This window comes from Gasterosteus aculeatus, chromosome 2 (genome assembly GCF_964276395.1).
Source record: "Gasterosteus aculeatus chromosome 2, fGasAcu3.hap1.1, whole genome shotgun sequence".
In the NCBI taxonomy this organism is placed as follows: domain Eukaryota; kingdom Metazoa; phylum Chordata; class Actinopteri; order Perciformes; family Gasterosteidae; genus Gasterosteus; species Gasterosteus aculeatus.
Window position 1 is genome coordinate 9,247,807 of NC_135689.1, and position 23,062 is coordinate 9,270,868.

Genomic DNA, 23,062 nt, shown 5'->3' on the forward strand with positions numbered 1-23,062 from the left:
GTGTGCGGGTGTTTGTCGCTCACCTCCAGCTGTGTCGTGCTGACGTGACGAACCACAAGTATCCGCCTGCGATTTGGCAGGCACGGCAGCATTTTCATCACACTCAAGGATCATTCAATTTCTGGATAAGTCCGATGATTAGCCTTTTTGGTTATTTATATGTAGGCCATCTCATCTATTTAATGATTGCAATTGAAGTTTAGGAGCTTCCTTGACCACTATGTGTGTATGAAACAGGCCCAAAGGTCAAAACACACTTTAATATGCATAAGGGTGGTAAATGGGCCCTTCAGATGCATCTTCCACGTTCACTTGACTCTTTTTAGCTTGCTGTGCATTTCCCTTTTTTAGGCTCACTATGTGTGAGAGCCTTTTTGCCCCGAAGCTCCTTTTATGTAACGCAGAACACATAGGCGTATGTGGTTAACCGCGTCATGATAACATTGGATACACGCACACTAACGTTTAACTCCATATATAACCTACAACGCTGTCATTTTTTCCAAGCATTACAAAATCATTACCTGCCTTTCATATGCAGCCGCTTCAGAGATGAAATATCAGTTTTTGTGCTATTCATTTCCTATCCAGTCGTTCATATCAATGCTATTTTAATTTAGTTTCCTGCGTCTGACTCTTAGTAACCACTTGGAACACCTACTTTGTGTCTTTCAAGTGTAACCGAACTCCTTCTTGCTCAGTTTGAGATTGTCTCCTTATCCTTGTACCTCCAAAGCTTCTGCACTGCTCCCAGAAAAGTGTGAACCTGTGAACTTGAAAGCGAGTCAACAATTTAAGACTAGGAAAGAGAGTTAAAAAATAAAACAAGAGATGGATAGAAAGAGTCAAGGGTTTATTATTTCTGTCCAGTGTTTTCCTTTAACAGTTCCATCACCCAGTGTGGAGAAGGATCCTTTTCCCCAACTCACCATAGGTGTCACGGAGGCCACACACTAACTGTGCATGTGAAAGTGCAGGGTGAACTCCACACACCCGCACTCGCACGTGCACACACTCCTGAGTATGTCAGCAAGGTCACAGTACTTACACACACCATCTCTCTCCATCACTCAGCACTCTCTACTGTCCTGCCTGTGTCTTCTATCTTCTCAGAGAAGTCTTTTTCTTCTCTCACACAAGCTTTTCAAAATATTTTGTTCAGTTTTTCCTTTTGTTTCTGTTTTAAAGAGAAAAAAAATGAATAAATGCACCTTTTCTCTTTCCAATATAGTGTTATTCCACCGCAATAATTTGAAGAAACATTTTACAAGCAAAGTATACTTAAAGAAAACACTCTCTCCCTGTTTTTTGCTGCTTTGCTTTCATCCCGCCTCCTCCTCCTCCTCCTCTGGACTTCTTTAGCCCCCTCGGGTTCCTCTTTCAGCTTCCCAGGGTGCCATGCGGGAGACGGCGGAGGGGATCAGGGAGCTGGAGAGGGCACTGAGGGAAAGCATGAACACTTCTGCACATAGAGAGGCTCTCTGGGCGCAAGAGGAGGCTGCTCGTATTCAGGCCCAGAGACAGGTTTACTTGCTGTTTTGCACACTAATGGAAGACTTCATATAACCATATACAGTATACACATATTCCTACAAACACAGATAGTCTCATGCATTCCTACCTTTAAAATGGAATGCAGGTAAAAGCTAACCTAGAACTAATGAGGACCACTGGAGCAACGTGAGGAACGTAACTGCAGTGCACACCCATGTGTCTAAGAGTGTAACTGCAGGCAGGCTGCCCTTAATGAATGATCCTTAACCATTGATGTGTAGCTATGTAGTTATACATTCATGTCTGTTCCTTTTGCCTGCATTCACTTTTATTTCTCTAAACATGTTGAAGTTTATTTTACCCCTCTGGACAGAAATTCATCCTGAATGCTTTTTTTCACCCGTTAAGTTTGCTGTTGCATGCTTAAAAATGTGAGCATACGTTTAACACATTGTGAGTTTATGTGCATGTAATCAGAATGTGTTACCACATTTGTAGACGCGTAGCGTTGGGGGAGTACAGGCTGTCCCTTTCACTCTGTCTCTATGCTATCTGGGAGTCTTTCTGACTGCCAGTCCACACTTTTAAGTAAGTCCCAAAAAGCTGATGTGTGTGAACGTGGGTGCGTTGGCAATGGGTTCGCTTGAGTGAGATAAAGAGCGTAGATGTCGAGGGAGAAACAAGGCCAGGGAGTGTGTTTCCTCCTGGTGTGAGCGTGCATTTCAATGAGAATGACCTTGCATTGCTGATGAGTGCCACAAGTAATATGAGAGCAATCAGCGGCTTAAACAAGAAGTAACATTTTGAGGCAGAAAAGCGGCTGCATTGCTTCAAGCACACACGCACGCACATGCACACGCACACACAAACGCACACACCTTCAGAGATATAATCTGATAGAGATCATTTAAAAGATAAAGTGAGGGGATTGGTGGACAGAGCGGGACATTAAGCGGTCAGCCAATGCTAACTGTGGCTCTCTTTTGCAATTTCTGTACTTTACACGCTTGACTTACAGTCAGCATGGATACTGTTTATCAAACAATATTCTCATCCACTGAGAAGTTCAAAACAATATTTATGTCTCTGTGACATCTGTGGTGATGATTTGACCCAGGTTTCCCCTGTGTAGCCAGAACAATGACGTAGCCACTGTAGCCTGATGAACTACACCCATTAACACCGACAGTCATTGTCAACTAATTTCTAAGGGGTCTGACTAAAGTCAATTCAGACCCTTCATATTGAGAACGTAGCGAGCCGGCAGGCAGTCCATCTGTCTCTACAAGACTCTGCTAAATAGAGTTGCAGTGGCGCTACTCACCTAAAAGAGAGGTCCCCGTTTGACCTGCCGCTCTACCGCTTCCCTGTCGTTGGTTCTCACTGCGACAGTTGTGAGCCGGCGCGACGTCACCGCACAGCGAGGCAGAACATGCCGTTAACCTGCATTTACACAGCTGTCCTTCAACTGACGCTCTTGCCTCAGACTCCAGAAAAGGAGCTTGTGTGTGTGTGTGTGTGTGTGTGTGTGTGTGTGTGTGTGTGTGTGTGTGTGTGTGTGTGTGTGTGTGGAAAGGGGTGATGTGTGGGGGGAACGGAGAGCGGGACAGTTGCTTCTGAGACATCACCTGACCCTGGCACCGTTTCAGAGCGCCCTGCCAGTCTCGCCTTCTCAGACCCCCCACCCCCCCGCGCAGTCTTTCTTTGGTTTTCCTCTTTCTTCTCTCTCGTCTGTCCGTCTCAGAGTAATCAGTCTCATGATGTGTAATACGCTAAACAAAGTCTTCCATCAGTCTGACCTACTGAAATGAAGCGTGGGTAATGCCCTGGGTCACTTCTCTTCGCACCCCCGCTCTCTAAGTCCCTCACTCTCTCTCCGTGTCTCATGTCTTCCCCTGCCATCTTTTCTGCATTTCGTTCATTGTCCCAAGCCTCATTCCTCCCAATCTGCCTTCTTAAGTTGTCTCAGCCAATCATCTCCTCCTTTCTCTCCATCTCTGTTCCCATCTCTCCTCGCCTCTCTCCCTCTGCGGTGTTTGAACTCGGCCTCTGAACCAGCAACACCGACGCAAATGGACAAGAGGGATTTGGCCCTTAACGCTGATCCCCCACAATCAGCTTAGCACCTAAAGGGGCTTTGGGCACAGTCTTACCGAGCCTTAGCCTGGCTGGGGGGGTTTGCCTTGAAGTCGAGCTAAATTAGCACGCACAGGCTCACTGCTAAGCTGATTAGGTCCCTAATTTCACTAAAATGCATTGTATTCCTTATTAATGATGTGATTGTGAAGCGAGGGCTAGTCTGGGTGGTGGACTAATGGGGGACTGGGAGGTGGCCAGTCGGTGCATGAGGCTTGATAGACATGTGGTGGGTGTAAATGGAGTTTTGTGTGTGTGACCCTTGACTCTGAAGATGAAAAGACTGGTTTTGGATTGTGTTAAGCCTCAAAGGAGGCATCCAACATTAAACATGCTGTGATTTTGAACGGTTGGATGTCTTGTTGATATTGGCTATATTAGCCGCTGGATACTACCGAGGTCAATTGCTTTGTTACAATTCAAGGGAGTCATGACAGAAGTTGTCCTTTTTCCCACCATTTGAAATATCTGTATTCCCCACTCGCATGGTTTTCACCCTTTCTTCTCTCGCTCCATATGTGATATTCATGAACAGTCAGCGAGAACATTATCTCACATCTGTGAAACACACCTACAAAGCCGGCGAAGATGGAGCGTGTCCCGAAAATGTGTGAACGATTTGGCCCCTTCGTAATAGAGGCCCATTCCTTTTTTCATGTCCTACCCCACGGAGTGCCTCCCGCTAATGCTCTTTTTTCTTGCTTTGCCTTCAATATGTTTCCCTTTGCTTCCAACACTACAGAATGTATTGTTTAACTATCTTAGACCTTCCGATTATTATTATTATCAAAGATTTGAATTCCTGAGGCCATCAAAGGACATCATCCGAACAAGCCTCCCTAGTGTTCCATCCTATTGTAAATAACTTGTTGATAGACAATTATACAGTTCCTGTTTTAAGATAATGACGCCCTGAGGTCACATCCTGTCTTTCAGACACGCGGGCTGGCCGGCATGACTTGAGGGCATGTGGTTTCAGACGCAGTTGAGGGGTTGAGCATTATTCTCACCTTCTCTAAAGTAGAGCCACACTTGAGATCTTGAGATGTAATAAGTGGAAAAAGATGGGGAGAGAAGAAGGAACCCTTGTTTCTAGTCTGAGGGTCATTGGACATATCATTGTGATGTAACCTTTGAACCAACATCATTTCACCTGCATTTAGATGTCAAACTAACAACTTTGTTGTGTTGAATTATAGAATTTCAACACACGGCAATTCAGTGTGATGAAAGCGTAATCATTTTGTATCTGATTCCTTTACCAGTTCCCTGTGTACAGTACCGATCAAAAGTTTGGACACACTTTCTCATTGACTTGAATTGAACTTTTGACTGGTACTGTACGTGTGTTAGACTGCAGGTATGTTGGTTTTTATGAAAGAGTAGACGTGTGGTAAGTATCCTGGTATCTGTCGATACTGTTTAAACCTGTGCGTATTTGTGTCTCCCCTTGAACAGTTGGAGGAGCTGATGGGGGCTTTAGAGAAGACACGCCAGGAGCTTGATGCCACCAAACTGCATCTGTCCTCCACTCAGCAGTCCCTGCACGAGAGAGACGGACACCTCAACAGTCTTCGGCACGAGAGACGCAAACAGCTGGAGGAGATTCTGGAGATGAAGTTAGTCTCACACTCAACCATCTATCTACTTTACTCCTTTTAACAGATAGACACTGTCACTCTTTTCATAATGTTCTAGTCGGCATATCTGCACATGTGCATTTTTGCATTTGCAAGATATCGGAGCTGCGGTGTGTTTTGAAGCAGCATCTGACGTCCTGTTTAACTGCCTTTTGAAAAGGGAAATCATTTGAGGACAAGTGGCCCAGCTTTAGCGTGCAAGTTAGAAAGCAAACACAACCCTGTTTGGCTGTTTTCTTTTCCAGTGTGTGACAAGTAAGAGAAGGAGAAGACAAGAAAAAAGTTAACAGCTCTTTCTGCACCCTTGCGGGAGTGTGTGTCAGTGGGTGTGCATGAATCCTTCAGTGGAGCAGCAACATGTGTGTTTGCTTTGAGCTCTGATTGAAGGCGCACAAAGCCACATATCTGGTTGTCACAGAAAAATGCTTTTAATGTCAGCTACTCAGTATAGTACGAAAGGGAATGCTGGAACGTTTGTATTAGAAACACAACCTTTTAAATTCATTAAGCCTCATAAACTCCATCTAATCACTCTCTAACTCTAAACGAATGTATGTATGTGATGAAGACCGAGAGAGAGAGAGAGAGAGTGCCCTCTGCACACACATGCACTATATTCTAAAACTTATGCCTGTTTTTTTTCCAATTTCCACCATCCAAAAATTACCAGACATTTTCTGTATAACATACTGACACAATTCATGCTTTTGGGATGTACGTTACATTAGAGAAATGTGAATAATACCGTTGTATATTATTAGTACTTATTCAGTATTATCATTAAATTGCCACAAAGATGTCCGAGGGTACGTTTTGATGGTTGGTTGACATGAAAAGCACCAAGCACATGGGATTTGTTGCCTTTGTGTTTGAGACTTTGACTGAATGCAAGTCTACACTGGTAAGAGCTAATGGAGAGGGCACAGGGGGCATGAGTGTGTGTGTGTGTGTGTGTGTGTGTGGTCTCTTGTGGCTTTGAACCTGTATGTTTCTGTGTGTATGAGGAGGTCAGAGGCAGAAGTTTGGGGTCACTGATGATGACGATTAAAGGGCTATTGAATTGCGAGGGGCGAAGCTCCGTGAGACTGACTTACAGCTGAACAAGCCACAGAGATACGCATGCAGAAAGTACACACAAGCTCAGTGGAACTCACATGTAATCACTCACGTCTGCAGACATGCACATTCTTACACAAACCTTGGCTTTCAGCTTTAAAAGGGGCCATATTGCTACAGCACGGCTCTGGTCCAAGTTAGCACAGGGAAACAGGAAAGACAAGGCAGAGTAAGCGAGAAGAGGAGCTACACTGAACGCGAGAAGAAAAGTAGGCAGAAAGGGAGAATGAGAGGATGCAACTGAGGGGCTACGCAAACTGAAGTATTTCAAGTCTCAGAAATCATGAGAAAAGTTTGATTGCATGCCAAGTGTAGTGTAATGGGGCATTTGTCAAGAAGACCAGCTGAAGCAAACCATGTGAGGCTCATTCCCCAGTGAACCGTAGAGCACACTTTGGGTGTGTTTTTTAATGTGTGGGGAGAGAGATTTTCAATATCCTGTCATTGCATGACGGGTTTCCGTGTGTGTGTGTGTGTGAGACGTAAAGAGATATAGATCATTTTCATATTTGCCTTTTGAGATATAGAGCTGCACGCTTGATGAATAAAGAGCGGTGTGGGTCAGCTCTATCATCCCACACCAGATTGAGTTTCCACCATACTATTCCGTACACACACACACAGACAGAGATGGCCTCCAGAGGAAATAGTCATTAAATGAGGCTAGGGTCACGGGTTGTAGGTGCACAATAGAGAAATTATGTGTTTGGACATTTTGAAAAGCTAATCATTAAGATGTTTCCATAGTCTGAATGGGATAATACCACATGCCACAGCATTGCAGTGGCTTACTCAACATGATCCTCCTGTTGGCTCTGGAAGGGTCCCTGATACTATCTGTTTACATTTTTGTGATGGAAAAAGATGATGAAGAGAAAGGTAGCTGCAGAATTGAGGCTAGCGCATAAAGATTTGCTGAGTTGACAAAGTGGACATTTTTAGTGGTGGAAGGGTGGAGTTGAGAGATGGAGGGGAAATCATGCAAAAATGGATAGAATTATGGAACAAAAAAAACAGAGGTTGTAGCAGAGATTAGGGGGGAAATAGTAAATGATATTGAATAAAAAGGTTGATAAAATGGGCGAGTGATTGATTGAGGGGGTGATGGCTTGGTGAGCAAGGCAGGAGGAAAGGGAGGATATTGAGTATAGTGGGTGGAGGAGCAGAGTGTGGTTGGCAGTGGAGTGGATCTACATGCAAAGAATAAAACACTAAACAACACAGCAGATTTCAGGAAACACCTGCTACACATCAACCTGTTAATTCATATTTTGTTCAGCCTACATGTAAAAGTGTCAAATTCAAAATTCAAAAATATTTTCATGCAAGTCTGAGTTGGAGAAATAAAAAAACATATACATACAAAAAGGCGATTAAATTATGTCTTTTAACACATGTTATTGTTGTTGTTGTGAATAAAGTGTACATTTTGTTATATCCTCTTTTGTTGTGATATTTCCATACCTTACCAAAGCACTTGTTGTACTAGACTGGTACAAAGATGAAGAATACTAATTCCTCAGTGTTACATGGAACCACACACAAATGCCTGTTTTTTAAGAAAATTGCTGAACAGTTTTCATTTGTTCATCATTTATTTTGTCCCATTCTGCAAAAGCAAAATATGGACTATATCTCGTGCATTTTTATCTTCTCATTAAATAGAATGTGCACAGACAAATTGGCTATTCTGTTTGCAGTGTAAATGCAATAACCTTTTCTATCCGTGAAGTGTGTTTATGTATCGTTTGTTTGCTAGTTACAGTTATCCATGGCATAACGAAGCTTAGAGCGGTAGCGACATTACGACTTTCAAATCCCAAATGTAGACTTCCTGTCTGCACAGCGCCATTGCTATGGTTACACTGACTAAACACACAGAGAGACCAGCTGTACTGGCAAGGTCATGTCCCTGCTCAGTGGTCTCCCTGAGGGGCCCGGACACACACACACACCCTAACAAACTCACACGCAGATATGCACAGATGTACAGCATGTGCACTCACTAAAAATGCACCTCCCCCTCCCCTCCCCCCAAAAGTATCCTTTCACATCTTTTTATATTTTCAACCAGCAAGTAGCATTGCGATCACAATGTTTTGAAATCACATTAACAAAAACTGGTGAAATCCACAGACGGGTGTGGTGTTTCAGTGCCATTGTTGTGATAAGTAATGATGAGACTTAGAAGGTCGGTGCAGTGTGTGAATGGGATTCTCTGTCTTGCAGTGATGTGGAGGGGCTGACCACACATCACCTTCTTCACTTTGCAAGCAAGTTTGTATGTGCGTCGCCTCGTGGGAACTTCGGGCCATTCATCATGTCTGTCTGTGCTCCTGTGCCCTCTGACACGCATGTTTACCTTCGACATGTGTGTCGGCTGCGTGCCTGTAGGTGTGTTATTATGTCAGGGCCTAGGCATGCTCCACCCTACTCCTCCTCCTCCTTTGAGCTTTTGTCAATGGAGGGCTTCATCACATGGAAATCCCTGCTTCTGAGACCAAGGTCCAGTACAGTAAGATAATGACAGACTTCTACCTGCGGCCCCATACGGTGAGCTTCAAGGATGGAGACTCCGGAGCGGCCTCGGTACTGTTAGTTTTTCATTTGGATATTACGCCGTTCAACCAATGCAACGGAAGGTTAAGTGAACTAAATTTAACTTTTCCGATCCGTTTTTCCCCGGACCATGTTATTCTCTAGGAATGCACTCAGCAAACGTCATGTCTGGAGCTCACTTCTCGCACAGTTTGGCCGTTCAAGCATCATTTATAGTTTTTTTTTCATCGTTACCTTTTTTATTGGCGCTTATCCTCGTAGTATTTTTGGCAAGCATTAACACAACCAGTACATATGATTTCGGAGGAATTGTGTTCGTTGTAACCCTGACTTGAGCTTATTGTAAAAGAGACACATACTCTGTTTGCCTTCACCATAGTAACTATTGCTGTCATAGCAGAGGATGGATTTTTGAGCCATGGAATGAGTCTTATTGGCTCCTAATGCACGACTGACGTAATGTTTGACTTAGAGACGCGCGGTGAGCGCTATTCAAATGTGAGGATAGCGCGTTTACTATTTGTGGTTGATTAGTTGAACTGATGTAATCATCTTCCAGGCACAGAAATCGCTTTTCTGAAGACAGAATGAGGATTGGGGGATTGTGAAACATATAAACAGAAAGAATGCAGTGATTGACAACTAGAGAGGTCGGTTAGAGAGCTTTCACGTTGAGGCGCCCATGGGAAAATATGGTACGCTTTCATCTTCGTACTGAAACAGTTTGCCAGACTAGAGTAACATCATTCTTTAATAGTCTATTCTTACTTTATTACTCTGTGCTTACTTCCTCTGAGTAGCACATGCTCTCCCTCCCTCTCTCTTTTGTCTTGTTCTATCTCTGGACGGATGGAAGAAGGCCTGGAATTTATCACACATACCTAATAATTACTATCACAGGAAATGGTCCTGAGGAAGTGGGTGCACTAGCTCTTCTAATTAGTGTCAGTCGCAAAGACACATGCACATACTTGCATGCGCTCACACAAACACACACACACACCCACACACAGCTAATTGGCGTCATTTGGCTGACGTAGAAGTCTCGGAAAAGCTCATTCTGATTGGCCTTAGGGAGACTAACACCCCCAAGATTACCCGGTTGTATAAATTTCGAGAGTAATTGATTGGAAGTGTTGTGTGTGTGTGTGTGTATGTGTGTGTCTGTGTGTGTGTGCATGAGCGGGCAATTGATTAGGTGGGCCCTGCGGCCGTAAAGAGGCAGAGCAGGACACAGGACCCAAAGGTGACCAGTGACGGCCTCCTTAATAACGGTCCTGCCCTCAGGGTCACCAAAGGAAGGAGGAGAAGGAAGGGGAGGTCAAGGGAGGAGGTGTTGTCAGCGTAGAAAGGCAGATATTGTCACACCATGAACGACAATTTGACCAGAATCTAGAGATGTTTATGGATTTAAAAACAGATTTACAGAGGAGAGTATCATGAATAGATCAATAGTAGCAGATGAAGGAGACAAAGAGCTTGCTGAATGCCCAAGAGAGTGTGCAAGAGTAAAAGAAGGGAAAAGGGATGAGTTATTTGAAGTGCAGCTGTATGTAATACGTTGTTGGATGTGCCGGGTTGTAAAACAGCCATTAAAACCGTGGCCTTGTAAAATACCCTCATGGTTTACCATTATGGGCAAATAAAAATGCTGGTATACCCACACAAGTTAGTCAATGGGGCATACTGGCATATATTCATACACAGTAAACACCTCCAATCCTTTGTGGTTGGAAAACACACACACACACACACACACACACACACACACACACACACACACACACACACACACACACACACACACACACACACACACACACACACACACCTGAGCTCAGGCTCCTGTTTTTCTCCTCTGTGGCTTTTCTGGTTACTGCTGTCTGTCTTTACCTGTGTATAAGTTTGTCTGAGCGTCTGTTCCTATGTCTGCCCCCCCCCCCCCCCCCCTCCCCTTTTGTTTTGCACAATTCACAGATCAATTAAAACAAGTTGAATGTTGAATGCTTTCTGCCTGTCTCCACTGTTTTAGTTCTACACGTTCTCGTTTAGTTTTTCTTAATCAGAGTATGCCGTTGTTACACGAAGCCCTCACTAAGGGCCTAGTCTCTCTGGGTCTTTGTTGGTTTCAGTGGAGTTTTATTGGCTCTGCACGTCTCTCAGTCTTGCTGAGATGGTTCCCAGGAGGTTTTAATAGAAACAATAGTAGAACAGACTGCTTCCCAGCACCCGGCTGCTCTAATGCTGCACACCAGTCAGCATACACCACAGCAGCCCCTGCTACGCCTGCATTGTGTGTGTGTGTGTGTGTGTGTGTGTTTGTGTCTGATCTGCTTAATTCAGGGATGTAGACCCAAGCTGTAATTATCATTATGTACTTCTCGGCAGTGGCAGGAAACAGCCCAGGCAAGTTTGGAAGAGCGTGTATATCCTCACTGATGGGCACTGGATGTGTTTGTGTGCAGAGAATAACATGTGCATACATGCATTTGTGTGTGTGCACGTGTGCACGTTGAATAAATGATGTGAGTAGCATGAGAACTATTAGCAGTGAAAGATAACCGGATTGTGCCAGTGGCTATTTGATGGTTTTTCCTTCTCTTGTCTTGGCCCTGCTCTTGTTCATTTGGTCTCTGCTAAATGGAGACATATTGGCAACATGACTGCTCTCTCGGGGGCCGGTGGGTATCCAGAGTTTAGGCCTGGAAAAGAGAGGAAAGAAGAAGAAAAGAGAAGAGGAGGGAAGTAGAGGAAATGAAAAGAGAAGGGTGGAAAGGAAAAAAAAAGAAGAAATAGAAATAAAATTAGGAGAGAAAGTAAGGGTCATTGGAGTTAAGCTCACCGCTAGGATTTCCAATCTCATAAAAATAAAAGCAACATTTTTCTTATTTGTTCCTGGAGAGAAATTACCGTTCACAAGAATCACAGACACTGTTAAGTTTCACAACTTTGCAATAAAACTTTTGTCTCATTTTTACGATATCAGAGTTGATTTCCAACAAAAAGCACAGAGAAAACCAACTAAAACAAGAAGGAAAGAGAAAAAAAACACACCGGACTAAACCCAAAGTTTATTTGGAGAAAGCGTCACATCTATTCAAGATGGCAACCGCAGTTTAATCTGTGTATTCCTTCATCTTTAAAGCTTGCATCAATAAGACAGAAAAGACCTTTATGTGGGCGGACAGACGGCGCAGAGACAGGACTGGTCACCACTAAACAAACAACACAGGAATCCTGCTGAGACAAGAACGGCTAGAGGGTGTGTGAGCAAAGACAACACCACCACTTTCGTGCCGTACATGAAACCCAGAATTTAGACAGCGTGTGTACGCGGGATTGAAAATGTGGCCGTTTGTGAATGATATGAGGTATGTCTGGTGTAATTCAAGTCAAGATCAGAGAACTGAGGAAAAGCCGTGCCATTCTATCCTGCAATATTCAAAGCCCGAACAAGACAGTATGTCTTCTCTGACACTGCTGTAACCAAAACCCCAGTGATTTAAAAAAAGAATATGTATACATTTCAGGTATTATGGAGTGTGAGGCACATGGAAAGATGATGAGGGTTGACATTACTGTTCCAGAGACTGTGTTTCATTTCCGTCTGTGTTTACACTTAACCTATGGTACCCATCGTGGCATTCTGCAACAAAGACCACACTTTTTCTTGGTGACACAATTCAGCCAAACTGGAACATACAGGCGATATACGAGGCTTTCAGTGGTAACTGTTTTCTAATATCCATCAAGAAAAAAGTTAATAAATCTGTTTTGTTTTTCAGAACAAAAAGCACTCGAAACTTGTTCCCATCGTAATCATCACATAGAATTTTTCTGGGCTAAATTTCAACATTTCACTGTGAACAAATATTTTACATTTCTTGAACACCAGAAAATAGTAAAAACATGTGCATTAAACTGTAGTTCTACATGACAGACAGTGAATTTACCTTACGCCTGTTCTAAACACACACTCACGCAGACACACACGCGTCCACTCCCAATAGCACTGACATATCTGACATGTCTCTGGTCCACTGGTGCTATTGGTCTCTGGGTTCTGGCATTTACTGAAATCAAATGTATGTGTTTGGCCTTGGGTTGTACACTCGATTGAATTAGAGAAATGGTGCTCTCTCACACACACACACACACACACTCACGCACACAAACATGCACACAAAGACTCACAGGGACACAGATCTCTATTAAGTTAAAAAAGAGAGCTGAGTGTCTTCTTCCATTGCACGGGCTTTCATGTGATAAGATCAGCTTGAGGTGCTCTCAATGCAGGATTCCTGAGCACATCAAACAACGGTAAACCACATCACAGAAGCCGAAATAGCTCAGCTCCATTAGCCAGCCCATAAAGTGTATGTGTTAAAAAAAGATGGAGCTATGCTAGCCGCTACAGAAGGTTTGCACAGGATATAAACATACTAAGGTACATACTAAGGTAGGCTGCCCCCCTGTCATACTCACATTATACATACTCAAGTTGATGTACATTTAGTTGCAAATGTCCAAGCACAAACCTTTATTTGCACACGTAAACATTGCTGTCTATGTGTGGTTGCATGGTGTATACATTCATATCTAGACGAGGAAATAGATGTAAACCCAAACTTTGCCGTTACAATATGAGCCTTCTGCAATTATTGATTCCTATCGAGTTTCAAGCCAAGTAATACTCTGGCTTTCAAAAAGTGGCACAGGGGCAGTGGTGAAATAATGCTTTGTGATGAAATCAACATGAATTCAGGAAGGAATTTGTTTGCTAGCCAGATCCCAATCATTGCCTTTATTAGTAAACAACTGGACACGCCTCCAGGATACACAACTTATCTAACACTGCAACTGCAGCGCTGCTCCGTCTCTCTATCCGGTCCTCCATCGCTTTTTCACAAAAACGTCTGTCTTTGGGGGTGCAGAGGGAGAGAGAAGTTGACCCAGATTGAGTGTACCAGTTTTATTTTTTTTATATTGATTTGAAACAGATCTTCACCATGTGTGCTGTCCAGGCCACAGGCAGTGAGATATCACCCTCTACTCAGCCTTGAGAGTATCTGATTCAAACTGGATGTCCATCACTCACTGTGACTGACTCATTTGTATTAATCATCTTCTTAATGACAAACTTACAAATGGCACGTCTTAAACTGCATCACACAATAGCATGAAGAGAAATGAGGTGCATCGGGACGATGTGTATGGTGACAAATGTTTCCCAATGACAGAATGTAATGCAGACACAGGGCCCACCCGGCTCTGCTAAACCATCGTAATATGTATAAATCCAGTGGATTACCCTGCCTGCTAGTATTACAGGAACTCCCGTGCCAGTCAGCAATGTTCTGCCTACCGACGTTAACGTTTAATCCTAAAGATGACATACTCACAAACTGTTTTATTGCCTCTGATGCCGCACAGGATACCAGTGCGCAGGGAGCATGCAAGTGCCGCTGAGGCTGAAAGGCAAGGGTGTACTGTGAATGGTGGCTCATGGTTGCACAAGCCTTGAAATGTGTGGTAGAGGAGAATGAGCCTGGTGGATGGCAAGAGGGAAACACAGGGTGTTCAGAGTGGAGTTATGCACCATGGCAGGCCTTAATTGCTTGCGGCTCCCGTTGTGTGTTTGGCTTTGTTTGAGCATGTCCAATATAACCAGTCATAGGGGAGCCTCTGCCAGAGCAAACACACAAACACAGGCTCAACCATAGAGAGTAGGCTTTTATGGTGTGGAAGACTTCAGTAATGCAACACCTAGGGCAAACACTGAGTAATAAAGCAATTTCAGCACACTGTTTAGATCCTTCTCCTGGCACGGTTTGTTTGTCAGACTCAGAGGGTCAGTTTCCTGACATCAGTGTCCCGACATGTCACTTTGAGAGCTCAAAGCACGATAAACACACACGCATGTCTGTGCATGCATATAGTGGTGTGCAAAAACAGTACAAATGGATCATCAACACAAAATGAATAACACAGAAACCCACGCCTACTTGTATCTGCACGCACACCACACTGCAGACATCTCGACATGTCACTCACTTTGTCTATCGTGCCAGTCTTTCAACAAACTTCTAAGGAGATGCCCGGTAGTCTCTCTGCCTGACTGCAGATAAAAGAAAAATAAACATTTCTTTCTTGCATGCAAACTTGTATTCCTCACATGCTCTTCGCCTTCATTTCAAAGGTTTGGTTCTGCAACGCGGAAACATTTTTGTATGAAAATGTTTCTATGAGTCTATTTTCAACCCTCTGTAACGCTAAGGTGGTCTCCTGGTGAACCTCGTGACAAAATGAGAGCTGATTGTTAATGTACACCCTGTCATCACAGTGTGGTTGTAAAATAAGCCCAGTCTTTTTGAGATGTAATTGGTGTAGACCCCCATCCCCCATGACTTCCACTTTCTCTGAAATTCTGTTTTCATGTATCTCAACATTTTTCTCCTTCAAAGTCCAGGAAACACACAAAAACCCAAAACCCTGTATTTTTACTGTAACACGGTGAAACCTAACAACTCTGAAACAGACCATGTCTACTCTATTTAGAGCACATTATACAAATCTCTAAATGCACACAGTCACAGCAGGGGCCATAATCAGATCTAGCATTCACCCCTCGCTCGGCTTCCAGAGAGGATGGAAAGACATTCTAGTAGGGAACGTTGGGATTTTTTTACTGTATCATATGTAGGTCTGTCAACTGAAGCGAAAGAATAACCCATAGTACTTGCTACATTGCGACTTGCGTCATTCCTTGATTTAGGAAATATCTGAAGAGAACTCTACCTGAAGTCATTGTGTCACCTACAACATGATGTTATATAGTTTGTCAGCTGAGAATATAAAGGGGTATAGTAAAGATGTCCCCTTTCACCTCAAATCAGAGCCGAAATTGACCCCAAATAACAAGTACCCTCATTGACTAGTTGCATTACATTATCCTCCTGTCTGTCTTGCATATATTTATATTTAAACGCATGTCTTGTTTATATTGTCATATCTGTAAACCTACAGATTACATGATCTAACGAGAAAGAATATCTTAGTACATTATCTGAACAGATGTGTTTGCATAGAGGCACGGTCGTGCTGTTGTTTAAGGGTTTGCACATGATGTAGGCCCATTGGTTTGTCGCTCGAAGGTTTTGAAGACTCGAGGTCTGCGTTTGGGCCGTCGCCTTCTCGGAATACGCGCGTCACCCTCTTGGCTTTTTGCAACAGGTGAACGGAAGGGACCGTATTTGTTTCCTCGTAGGCTTCCGCACAATCTGACTTCTTTTCGCGATCGTTAATGAAGTCTTACCCACAGTTCTAAGATGTCAGTGGAGCACATCCACGTCTTTGTAATATTCTTTACTCCCTGGTCACACACACATGACCTACCACATAGAGGAAAATCCTACTAAATCTACAATCATCATGTTCAAGTGACCACAGAAAGAATAATCAATTAAGAAAAACATAAAAAATGAAGAACTCCTACAACTTCCTATACTTAATCCAAAATGAAACGATAGCAAGGAAAGGGACTGAGTGGAAGTCATTGTTAGGAAGGCTGTGATGTAATTTACCAAGAGAGCTGGCTTGGTTGTGTCTTTGCGTGTTATCTATCTGGACATCAGTGGGTCTGTCAGCAGCGTTTGGCCGCACACTACCCCTGGTCTCTTTATTAAAAACCAGATGCACGCACCAGAATCCCTGCACGGGTTTATCACAGTGCAGTAAAGTCACGGTGCATTTGTTACTATTTCTGTGGATCAGTTTATCCTTTTATCCATTTTTGTGAGAAAAAGCAGACAAAATTCAAAAGGAACCCGGACTCTTGTAAGACGGACAAGGCAACCAGCTGATGACCTAGTGTACTGCTTTTGCTGCCGTGTTTGCAACACACACACACACTGTAGGTGTTTCATGCTTGCTTTCCCGCAACAACCGTCTGTGTGTTCATGCTCGCGGCTTCAATTTTCGTAAACCCTCGTAAAATAAATAAACACAACACACACTATCAAATATTTTCCACAAACAAGAAGTGCCTTAATGACAAGATCGCAGCACGTTTCGATATGTCTTCTTCACACAAAAGATATTCGCAACCACTATACTTTACAAGTACGGTATGTCTCTATCGGGAATTTACACCGACTTTACGAACAGGCAAACGCAATGACACAACCGGCTCAATCCACCGGAGGCGCGATCTGTCTACACCAGCTTCAACATACAAATTACCCAGATTATAGAGCGGTGTGGGTGTATATGTCTGTCTGTTTGGGTGTTTGTGAGACAGAGCGAATGAGTCTGTGTGTGAGTGTGCTTGCGTGTTTTTTAGTCCATCTCTGTGTCCCGGTACAACTCCATGTATCTGTTTGTGTTCATGTGCACATGCTCAAATGTGTCTATGCTTCCAAATGTGTGTATTGACAGGGAAATCGTTTTTTTTTTCTTTATCAGAAGTCTAGGTAGTAATCATGTTACTCTTTGATCCCATGATCCTCACTGATCTGTCTAAATATACAGTCAACCTGTCCGGACCTGGCAACAGCTTCTCTAATCAGCACCTTACCTAGACCACTGTGTGTGTGTGTGTGTGTGTGTGTGTGGTAACTGTAAGGAAAGCATGTGTTTCCTACTGTTTCTACACAAAGTTGTGCTTATATTTAAACTTCCGTTATTAAAAGAACCAAATTAACCAAGAGTGGATTGCTAATTATTAGCAGATGTGTGAGCGTGCTCAATCTATGTGGTAATGTAAGGCCTTGCAGCCTTGCACATGCAGGTGTTAAGAACACATACTCAAGCACTGCAGTTAAGGATACTTATGCTTCCTGGGCTACTTCCTTATTCAACTCCACTGCATTTCAATGGAAAATACTGTACTTTTTCATTATGCTACATTCACTTGATAACTATCGTTGCAATATTTAAAAAATTAAAATGGAATGATGAATTATCGTCAAAGTGCAGGATTTTCACTAGTTGTGTATTTTTTCCATAGTAGGTTTTTCTCTTAAGTGGAAACAATTTTAAAAATTCCACGTAGGTGGGCCTGATCAAAATTAGTTTTGGTTTTCAGATCTTCCTCAAGTTATTTTCAACACCCCCCCCACACTAAATCTTTCCCAACATTTGGTTTCGATTAAGGTTTCATTCTACGAAATTGATGGAGCTCTTTGCTTGAAACACACTTGAGATATTGTGGGTATTGTAGTTTTCCCGGAATTTCGGTTAAAAACTTGAGCTCATATATCTGTGATTGGAAATAACTTTTATTGGCCGATTGAGTGTGGGGTGAATGTTAGCATGACCCTGTGTGTCCTTTACACACTAACGGGAAATCAACTAAGCTCCGAGCTCCAAGGACAGCTATAATTTTAAGAATAATACAGGCCAAACGAGAGTACACACATATCTCTCTCCAGCTCGCTCACATGTACGTTTGGCTTGAAGTTAAGTCCTAGCGGTGCTCTAGTAACCACATTAATTGGGTTGTGTAATTGTCTGGCAAAGCATTGTGGGAAACAGCCCATACAGATCTGTCCCTTCACCTCAAACCTCTTTTTAAACATGGACTCCCATCGTCATGACAGTGTTATCCAGGAAATTGTTGAATGTGTTAGTATATATATATATATATATATATGTATATTTATATAAATATATGTGAGTGTGTGTGTGTGTGTGGAGGTCATTCTGTGATCGACCATATGTGTGTGTACGTCTCCATGGCTCCTTTAAGGGAAGTGAGTGTGGTGGCCTCCCATTCCACCGCATGTCGGCTGTGGTTCAGCTGTGGTCCACCGCCAGGCCCTACATTTGGAGCACAGAGAAAATACACCAGGGGTGCATGCTCCCACAGTTTTCTGGACCCGTCCTTCATCGGGTTGCGTACACTTGTGTATTTTGGGTGCATTTTTATGTATCTCCGCATGTGTAATGCTGCGCCACTGTGTTGTATTTCCAGGCTGCAGTTGACCGTAGTGAGAGAACCCGTACAGAGGACAGGAAAGGCAGGAGGAATGGGGAGAGAGGAAAGCAAGGCGGGTAATTGAAGGGTTCAGGGTAATACTTAGGCCAAGGATGGCTGTTTCAACGTGTTTGCATAACCTCCTTGAACCTAATATCTGGCCCCACTGCAGAGTGAGTAGAGGGCACGACAGAGCCAAATAGAGAATAATGGAGAGAGATTGAATGATAAATAGAGAGGTTCAAGTCCAGAGCGGAGGTGATGCAATTCTCTCCTCCGATGAGAGGATCTTCTTCTTGATTGGCTAAAGAAAGGGAGGAGAGACACATTGTGGTGGACTTCCTGTCCGAGAGCCGCAGATGAGCTGTGTTTGACAGGCGGCTATTTTAACAGGATGCAACACACAAGACTTCACAGAAGACCTCTGTTTCAAATATCACAGCGCAGAAGGTGTCCTCAGTTTACCTTTCTCACAGTTTACAGCACAGATAACAATGAGAATCATACTTTTGCAGACTTTTTTTCACTTTGCAATGAAAGCTTACTCCTTTTGTATTTATTTTCTTATTGTTTAATTTCACAGTGATTTGAATAATCATGCAAACTCATTAACAATCCTAGATACAGTATATATTGTCAATAAGCAACAGTATACAGTAAGTACGTTGTAGGGGATTCTACTTTTCTTTAAAGTAATTGTTGACCTCAACAAAACACCATTTTCCGTGCCACATACTGCCTCTGTATAGCCTCATCTTTGATGTAAGGTCAAGATGTGTGCAGGGGGGTGAGTGGGGGGGCTGACATAACTCAACAGTGTTTATACTGATGCCTTTGCGCCTTTTCTTAACATGCTTCATGTGTGCATATTTCTTCCGCTTTCTTGTGTGTGTGCGTGTGTGTGTGTTCTTACAGTAGTGTAACTGGAGCAGTGTTGCTCATTCTGCGACTCTTTCCTCTCTCAGATGACAGGGAGCTTTAAACAAGCCAGCTGCTGTATGTGTGGCAGGGGAGCCCTGCACGTGTGTGGTACAGTACGGCCCCCTGTCTTGTGTCTCGTGCCTTGGGGAGAATATGTCAGTCAGCTGAGAGGCGACTAAGACGGACCAAAAACTTTTAAGGGGAAGGGAGAAGCCTGCTGTACTATTGGTTGGATGGCTGGAGCTGTAGTGGGCGGGCCTCCTGCCAGACGGCTTTGGAGATTGACAGATGCTTTGAGTAAGCTGATGTTTTTGGTCTTTTTCTCTCGCGTTGATGTTAAAGACCAAGGTTGCAGTAAAAAAGAATGCCCACACAAGCACTCAAGCAAACACCGGCACAGATGGAGACACCCGAAGGTTTGCCCAAATGGGAAAGAGCTGTCGGTGACATCATAATCATCGCTGACACCCTCTTGGCCTGTTTATCCATCCCGTTTTTAGAACATCCTCAGAAGGTGATGAAATTAATCATTTGCAGAAATACCTTCAATGAGATAAATATACAAAATGTTGGAACTAAAGTGCCATCCTTTTGTCTACTAGATCTTGACTTTGACCTTTGCTTTGAGAGGAAGTTGAAATGCTCTCTTCATCTTATTGTTCTGCATTTACTCCCTCTAGTACATAGACACACACACACACACACACACACACCTGGTTTCTCTCTCCGTTCCTCTCTGTCTGTCTCTCTATATCTCCCCTCTCCCTGGCTGGAATGCAGTGGTGGCGGTCTGGTCCTGCTCATCGCTGGGAGCAGTCAGCCATCTCTCCTCGTCCATGCTACCACTCTAAACATTTGGCTAGTTTTGGCAGATTTGTTGATTTTTGTCCCCTCGTATTTTCCCTCTTGTTGCTGTAAAACTGATGCATACTCTTTCAATTAGACCCCCACACCAGACCCCCGCACACACAGACGCACACACACACTTCCACTGGTCAGAGCACTAGAGTGTGGGAGTGGGGTTGAGCAGAGTAAGTGGGCTGTATATTTTATTAGTGAAGTGAAAACACACACAACCTGGCCCAGTTCTGGGAGAACTATCTGCTGTCATGGATTTTTCTTGGGAAGCACAGCTCAAGGTTTGCATGTAGTTTTGCATTCTTGCTCGACGCTCATGATTAGCATATCATGTCTAATATAGCCGTGTAAGAGGAATATTGGAGACTTAAACGCAAGATTGACGGATGCTATGTCAGAAATTAAGATTATCCACATTTCGAGTTGAAACGTATATTTGCCAGTTTTGTTTTGCAGTAAGCTTTCGAAATGAAGCGAGAGTGTCTTTTGTCGGAAATAGACCTTTTCCGTACCTGCTAGGTTGTAAATAACATAGTGTTCCAAAGCCATAAATAACAGTGTCACTCAACCATGCCCCATTCTCATGTCCTCTGCTTGCTCTCACCACAGGGCTCTAGTACTGCTTCGCCAGGGGCCCCCGGCCATGTACCGCATCTTCACACTCACAATCAAGGAACGGCAGTAAAATGCACATGGAATGTTTCTGCACAGTTGGACGGTTAAGTGGTCGAGGTGCATGATCACAAACTAGAAGACATTATAATAGACGGCCTGGGAGGAGATATTAGTGGGCTCCCCGTGTTCTTGCTAACAAAATACATTGCACACGAGGACATGAAAGCACAAATATGTACGGACAGGCAAATGCACGCACAGATGCACACTCTGCGCTCAGGGGCAGACAGTATTGATGGTTCCCTCGGGCATCGCACGGACGCATCTGTTTCTGTCCCACTGACTCTCGACACTCATAATTTCAAGTAAGTCATAACACGTATTATAAACACATATCCCTCAACCGTGACGCCTAGGAATAACAACATGTGAGTGCACTGAGCAAATTTAGGGTGGGCTGGGACTATTAAATCTTTACATTTGCGCGTTTCTTCCCTTCCTCTTCGACTTTTCTTTACTTGTGCAGCAATGGTGGCAGTCCCTCTTGTCAAACACATACTTTACAATCTTCAGTTGGATTCATCTAGTTTTTTTTCTCTCACTTTCTCTTCTACTTTCCAGCCGCAGCACTCCTCCCCATTTGTCATTCGCTGTCTTTAAATTAGTTTTTTACAAACGTATGCATTACTGCTTACCCTTTGACCCCATCTTAACCCTTGTCACCCAGAAATCCGTCTGGGCTGACAGTGTCCTCTCCGTCCGTCACAGGCCTCTGTCATCAAATACGTCTCAACCAAATTCTTCTCTCCAAATGTTTTATTCTTTTGTACCAAATCATCTTCTCCCACCTGACATCTCCAAACTTTTCCATTCCATTTTTTCATTCCGTATCATCTCTGTCCCCCACTCCCCCATTTCGTCTCACTTCTCATCGCCGTTCATGTACTTCAGCCATCCATCTCCCACCTCTGTAGATGGAAATGTCTCAATATGTCCCAGGGAGCATGAAGGTTGAATTGGAATCACATGTAGAAGTTCAGCTGAGAGGTTCATGTCAGTCCTGCATTTACTTTTCCACACAGCCTTGCTCATCTATTCTACTAAAAGTGTATGTGAGGAATATATATCTATTTACAATATGTATAGATATATATCTCATAAGATAACATTACACAATATTTTTACATGGAATCCAGCAGCAGGATGTATTTGTCATTTTACTGGAGAGCCTTATGACTTTTTAGTTCATGGGGTCTGACTTTTATGAAGACTAATCATAAGTTTTTCTTGAAAAAACATGTAATTGTCACCCCTTTCAATTAGAAAAAAAATGAAGATAATATTTTGTTTTACCAGGATTTGTCAAGTCTAAGTTAAGCAAGGAGTGAGAAAAGAGGGGAGGAAAGTAAAGAGATTCCCCCACTCGAGATCAGCCAGCCGATACAGTACAAGCATTTGTCTTTGTGCGTGTGTGTGTGTGTGTGTGTGTGTTATAGCTGAATCCTGTCCGCTAGATTCACGTACATTGCAACTGTGTAAAAAAGCTAAGACCAAATTGCCACCCAAGTAAGATGTGATTAAATACCCCACTGTGATTCAGGTTCAAAGGCTTTTAAGTACCAATCAAGAGTCAGGACACACAACCAGGAACACACAACAGGCACACACATCACTGATTGAGGATGTGGGAGACAAAGTTTACGGGTTGGCTAATCATCAAAATGCCCTTTTTTATTGTTTCAGGAAG

At 43.4% G+C, this 23,062-nt stretch overlaps 1 protein-coding gene across 9 annotated transcripts in view; it reads left to right on the forward strand.

Moving 5' to 3' along the window:
- Positions 1-23,062, forward strand: part of LOC120829835 (ERC protein 2) — a 117,650-nt gene that overhangs the window by 54,622 nt on the left and 39,966 nt on the right. For 7 of the 9 annotated variants that reach the window (XR_013453033.1, XR_013453034.1, XM_040194343.2 and 4 more), the window contains 2 exons: positions 1,363-1,524; positions 5,089-5,249. Coding sequence is in view for 7 of the 9 variants with exons in the window: in XM_040194343.2 (XP_040050277.2) it covers positions 1,363-1,524; positions 5,089-5,249 (323 nt within the window). In the remaining 2 variants the exon portion in view is untranslated. The remainder of the gene's footprint in view (positions 1-1,362; positions 1,525-5,088; positions 5,250-23,062) is intronic. The other 2 variants (XM_040194350.2, XM_078090693.1) reach the window with 1 other exon arrangement.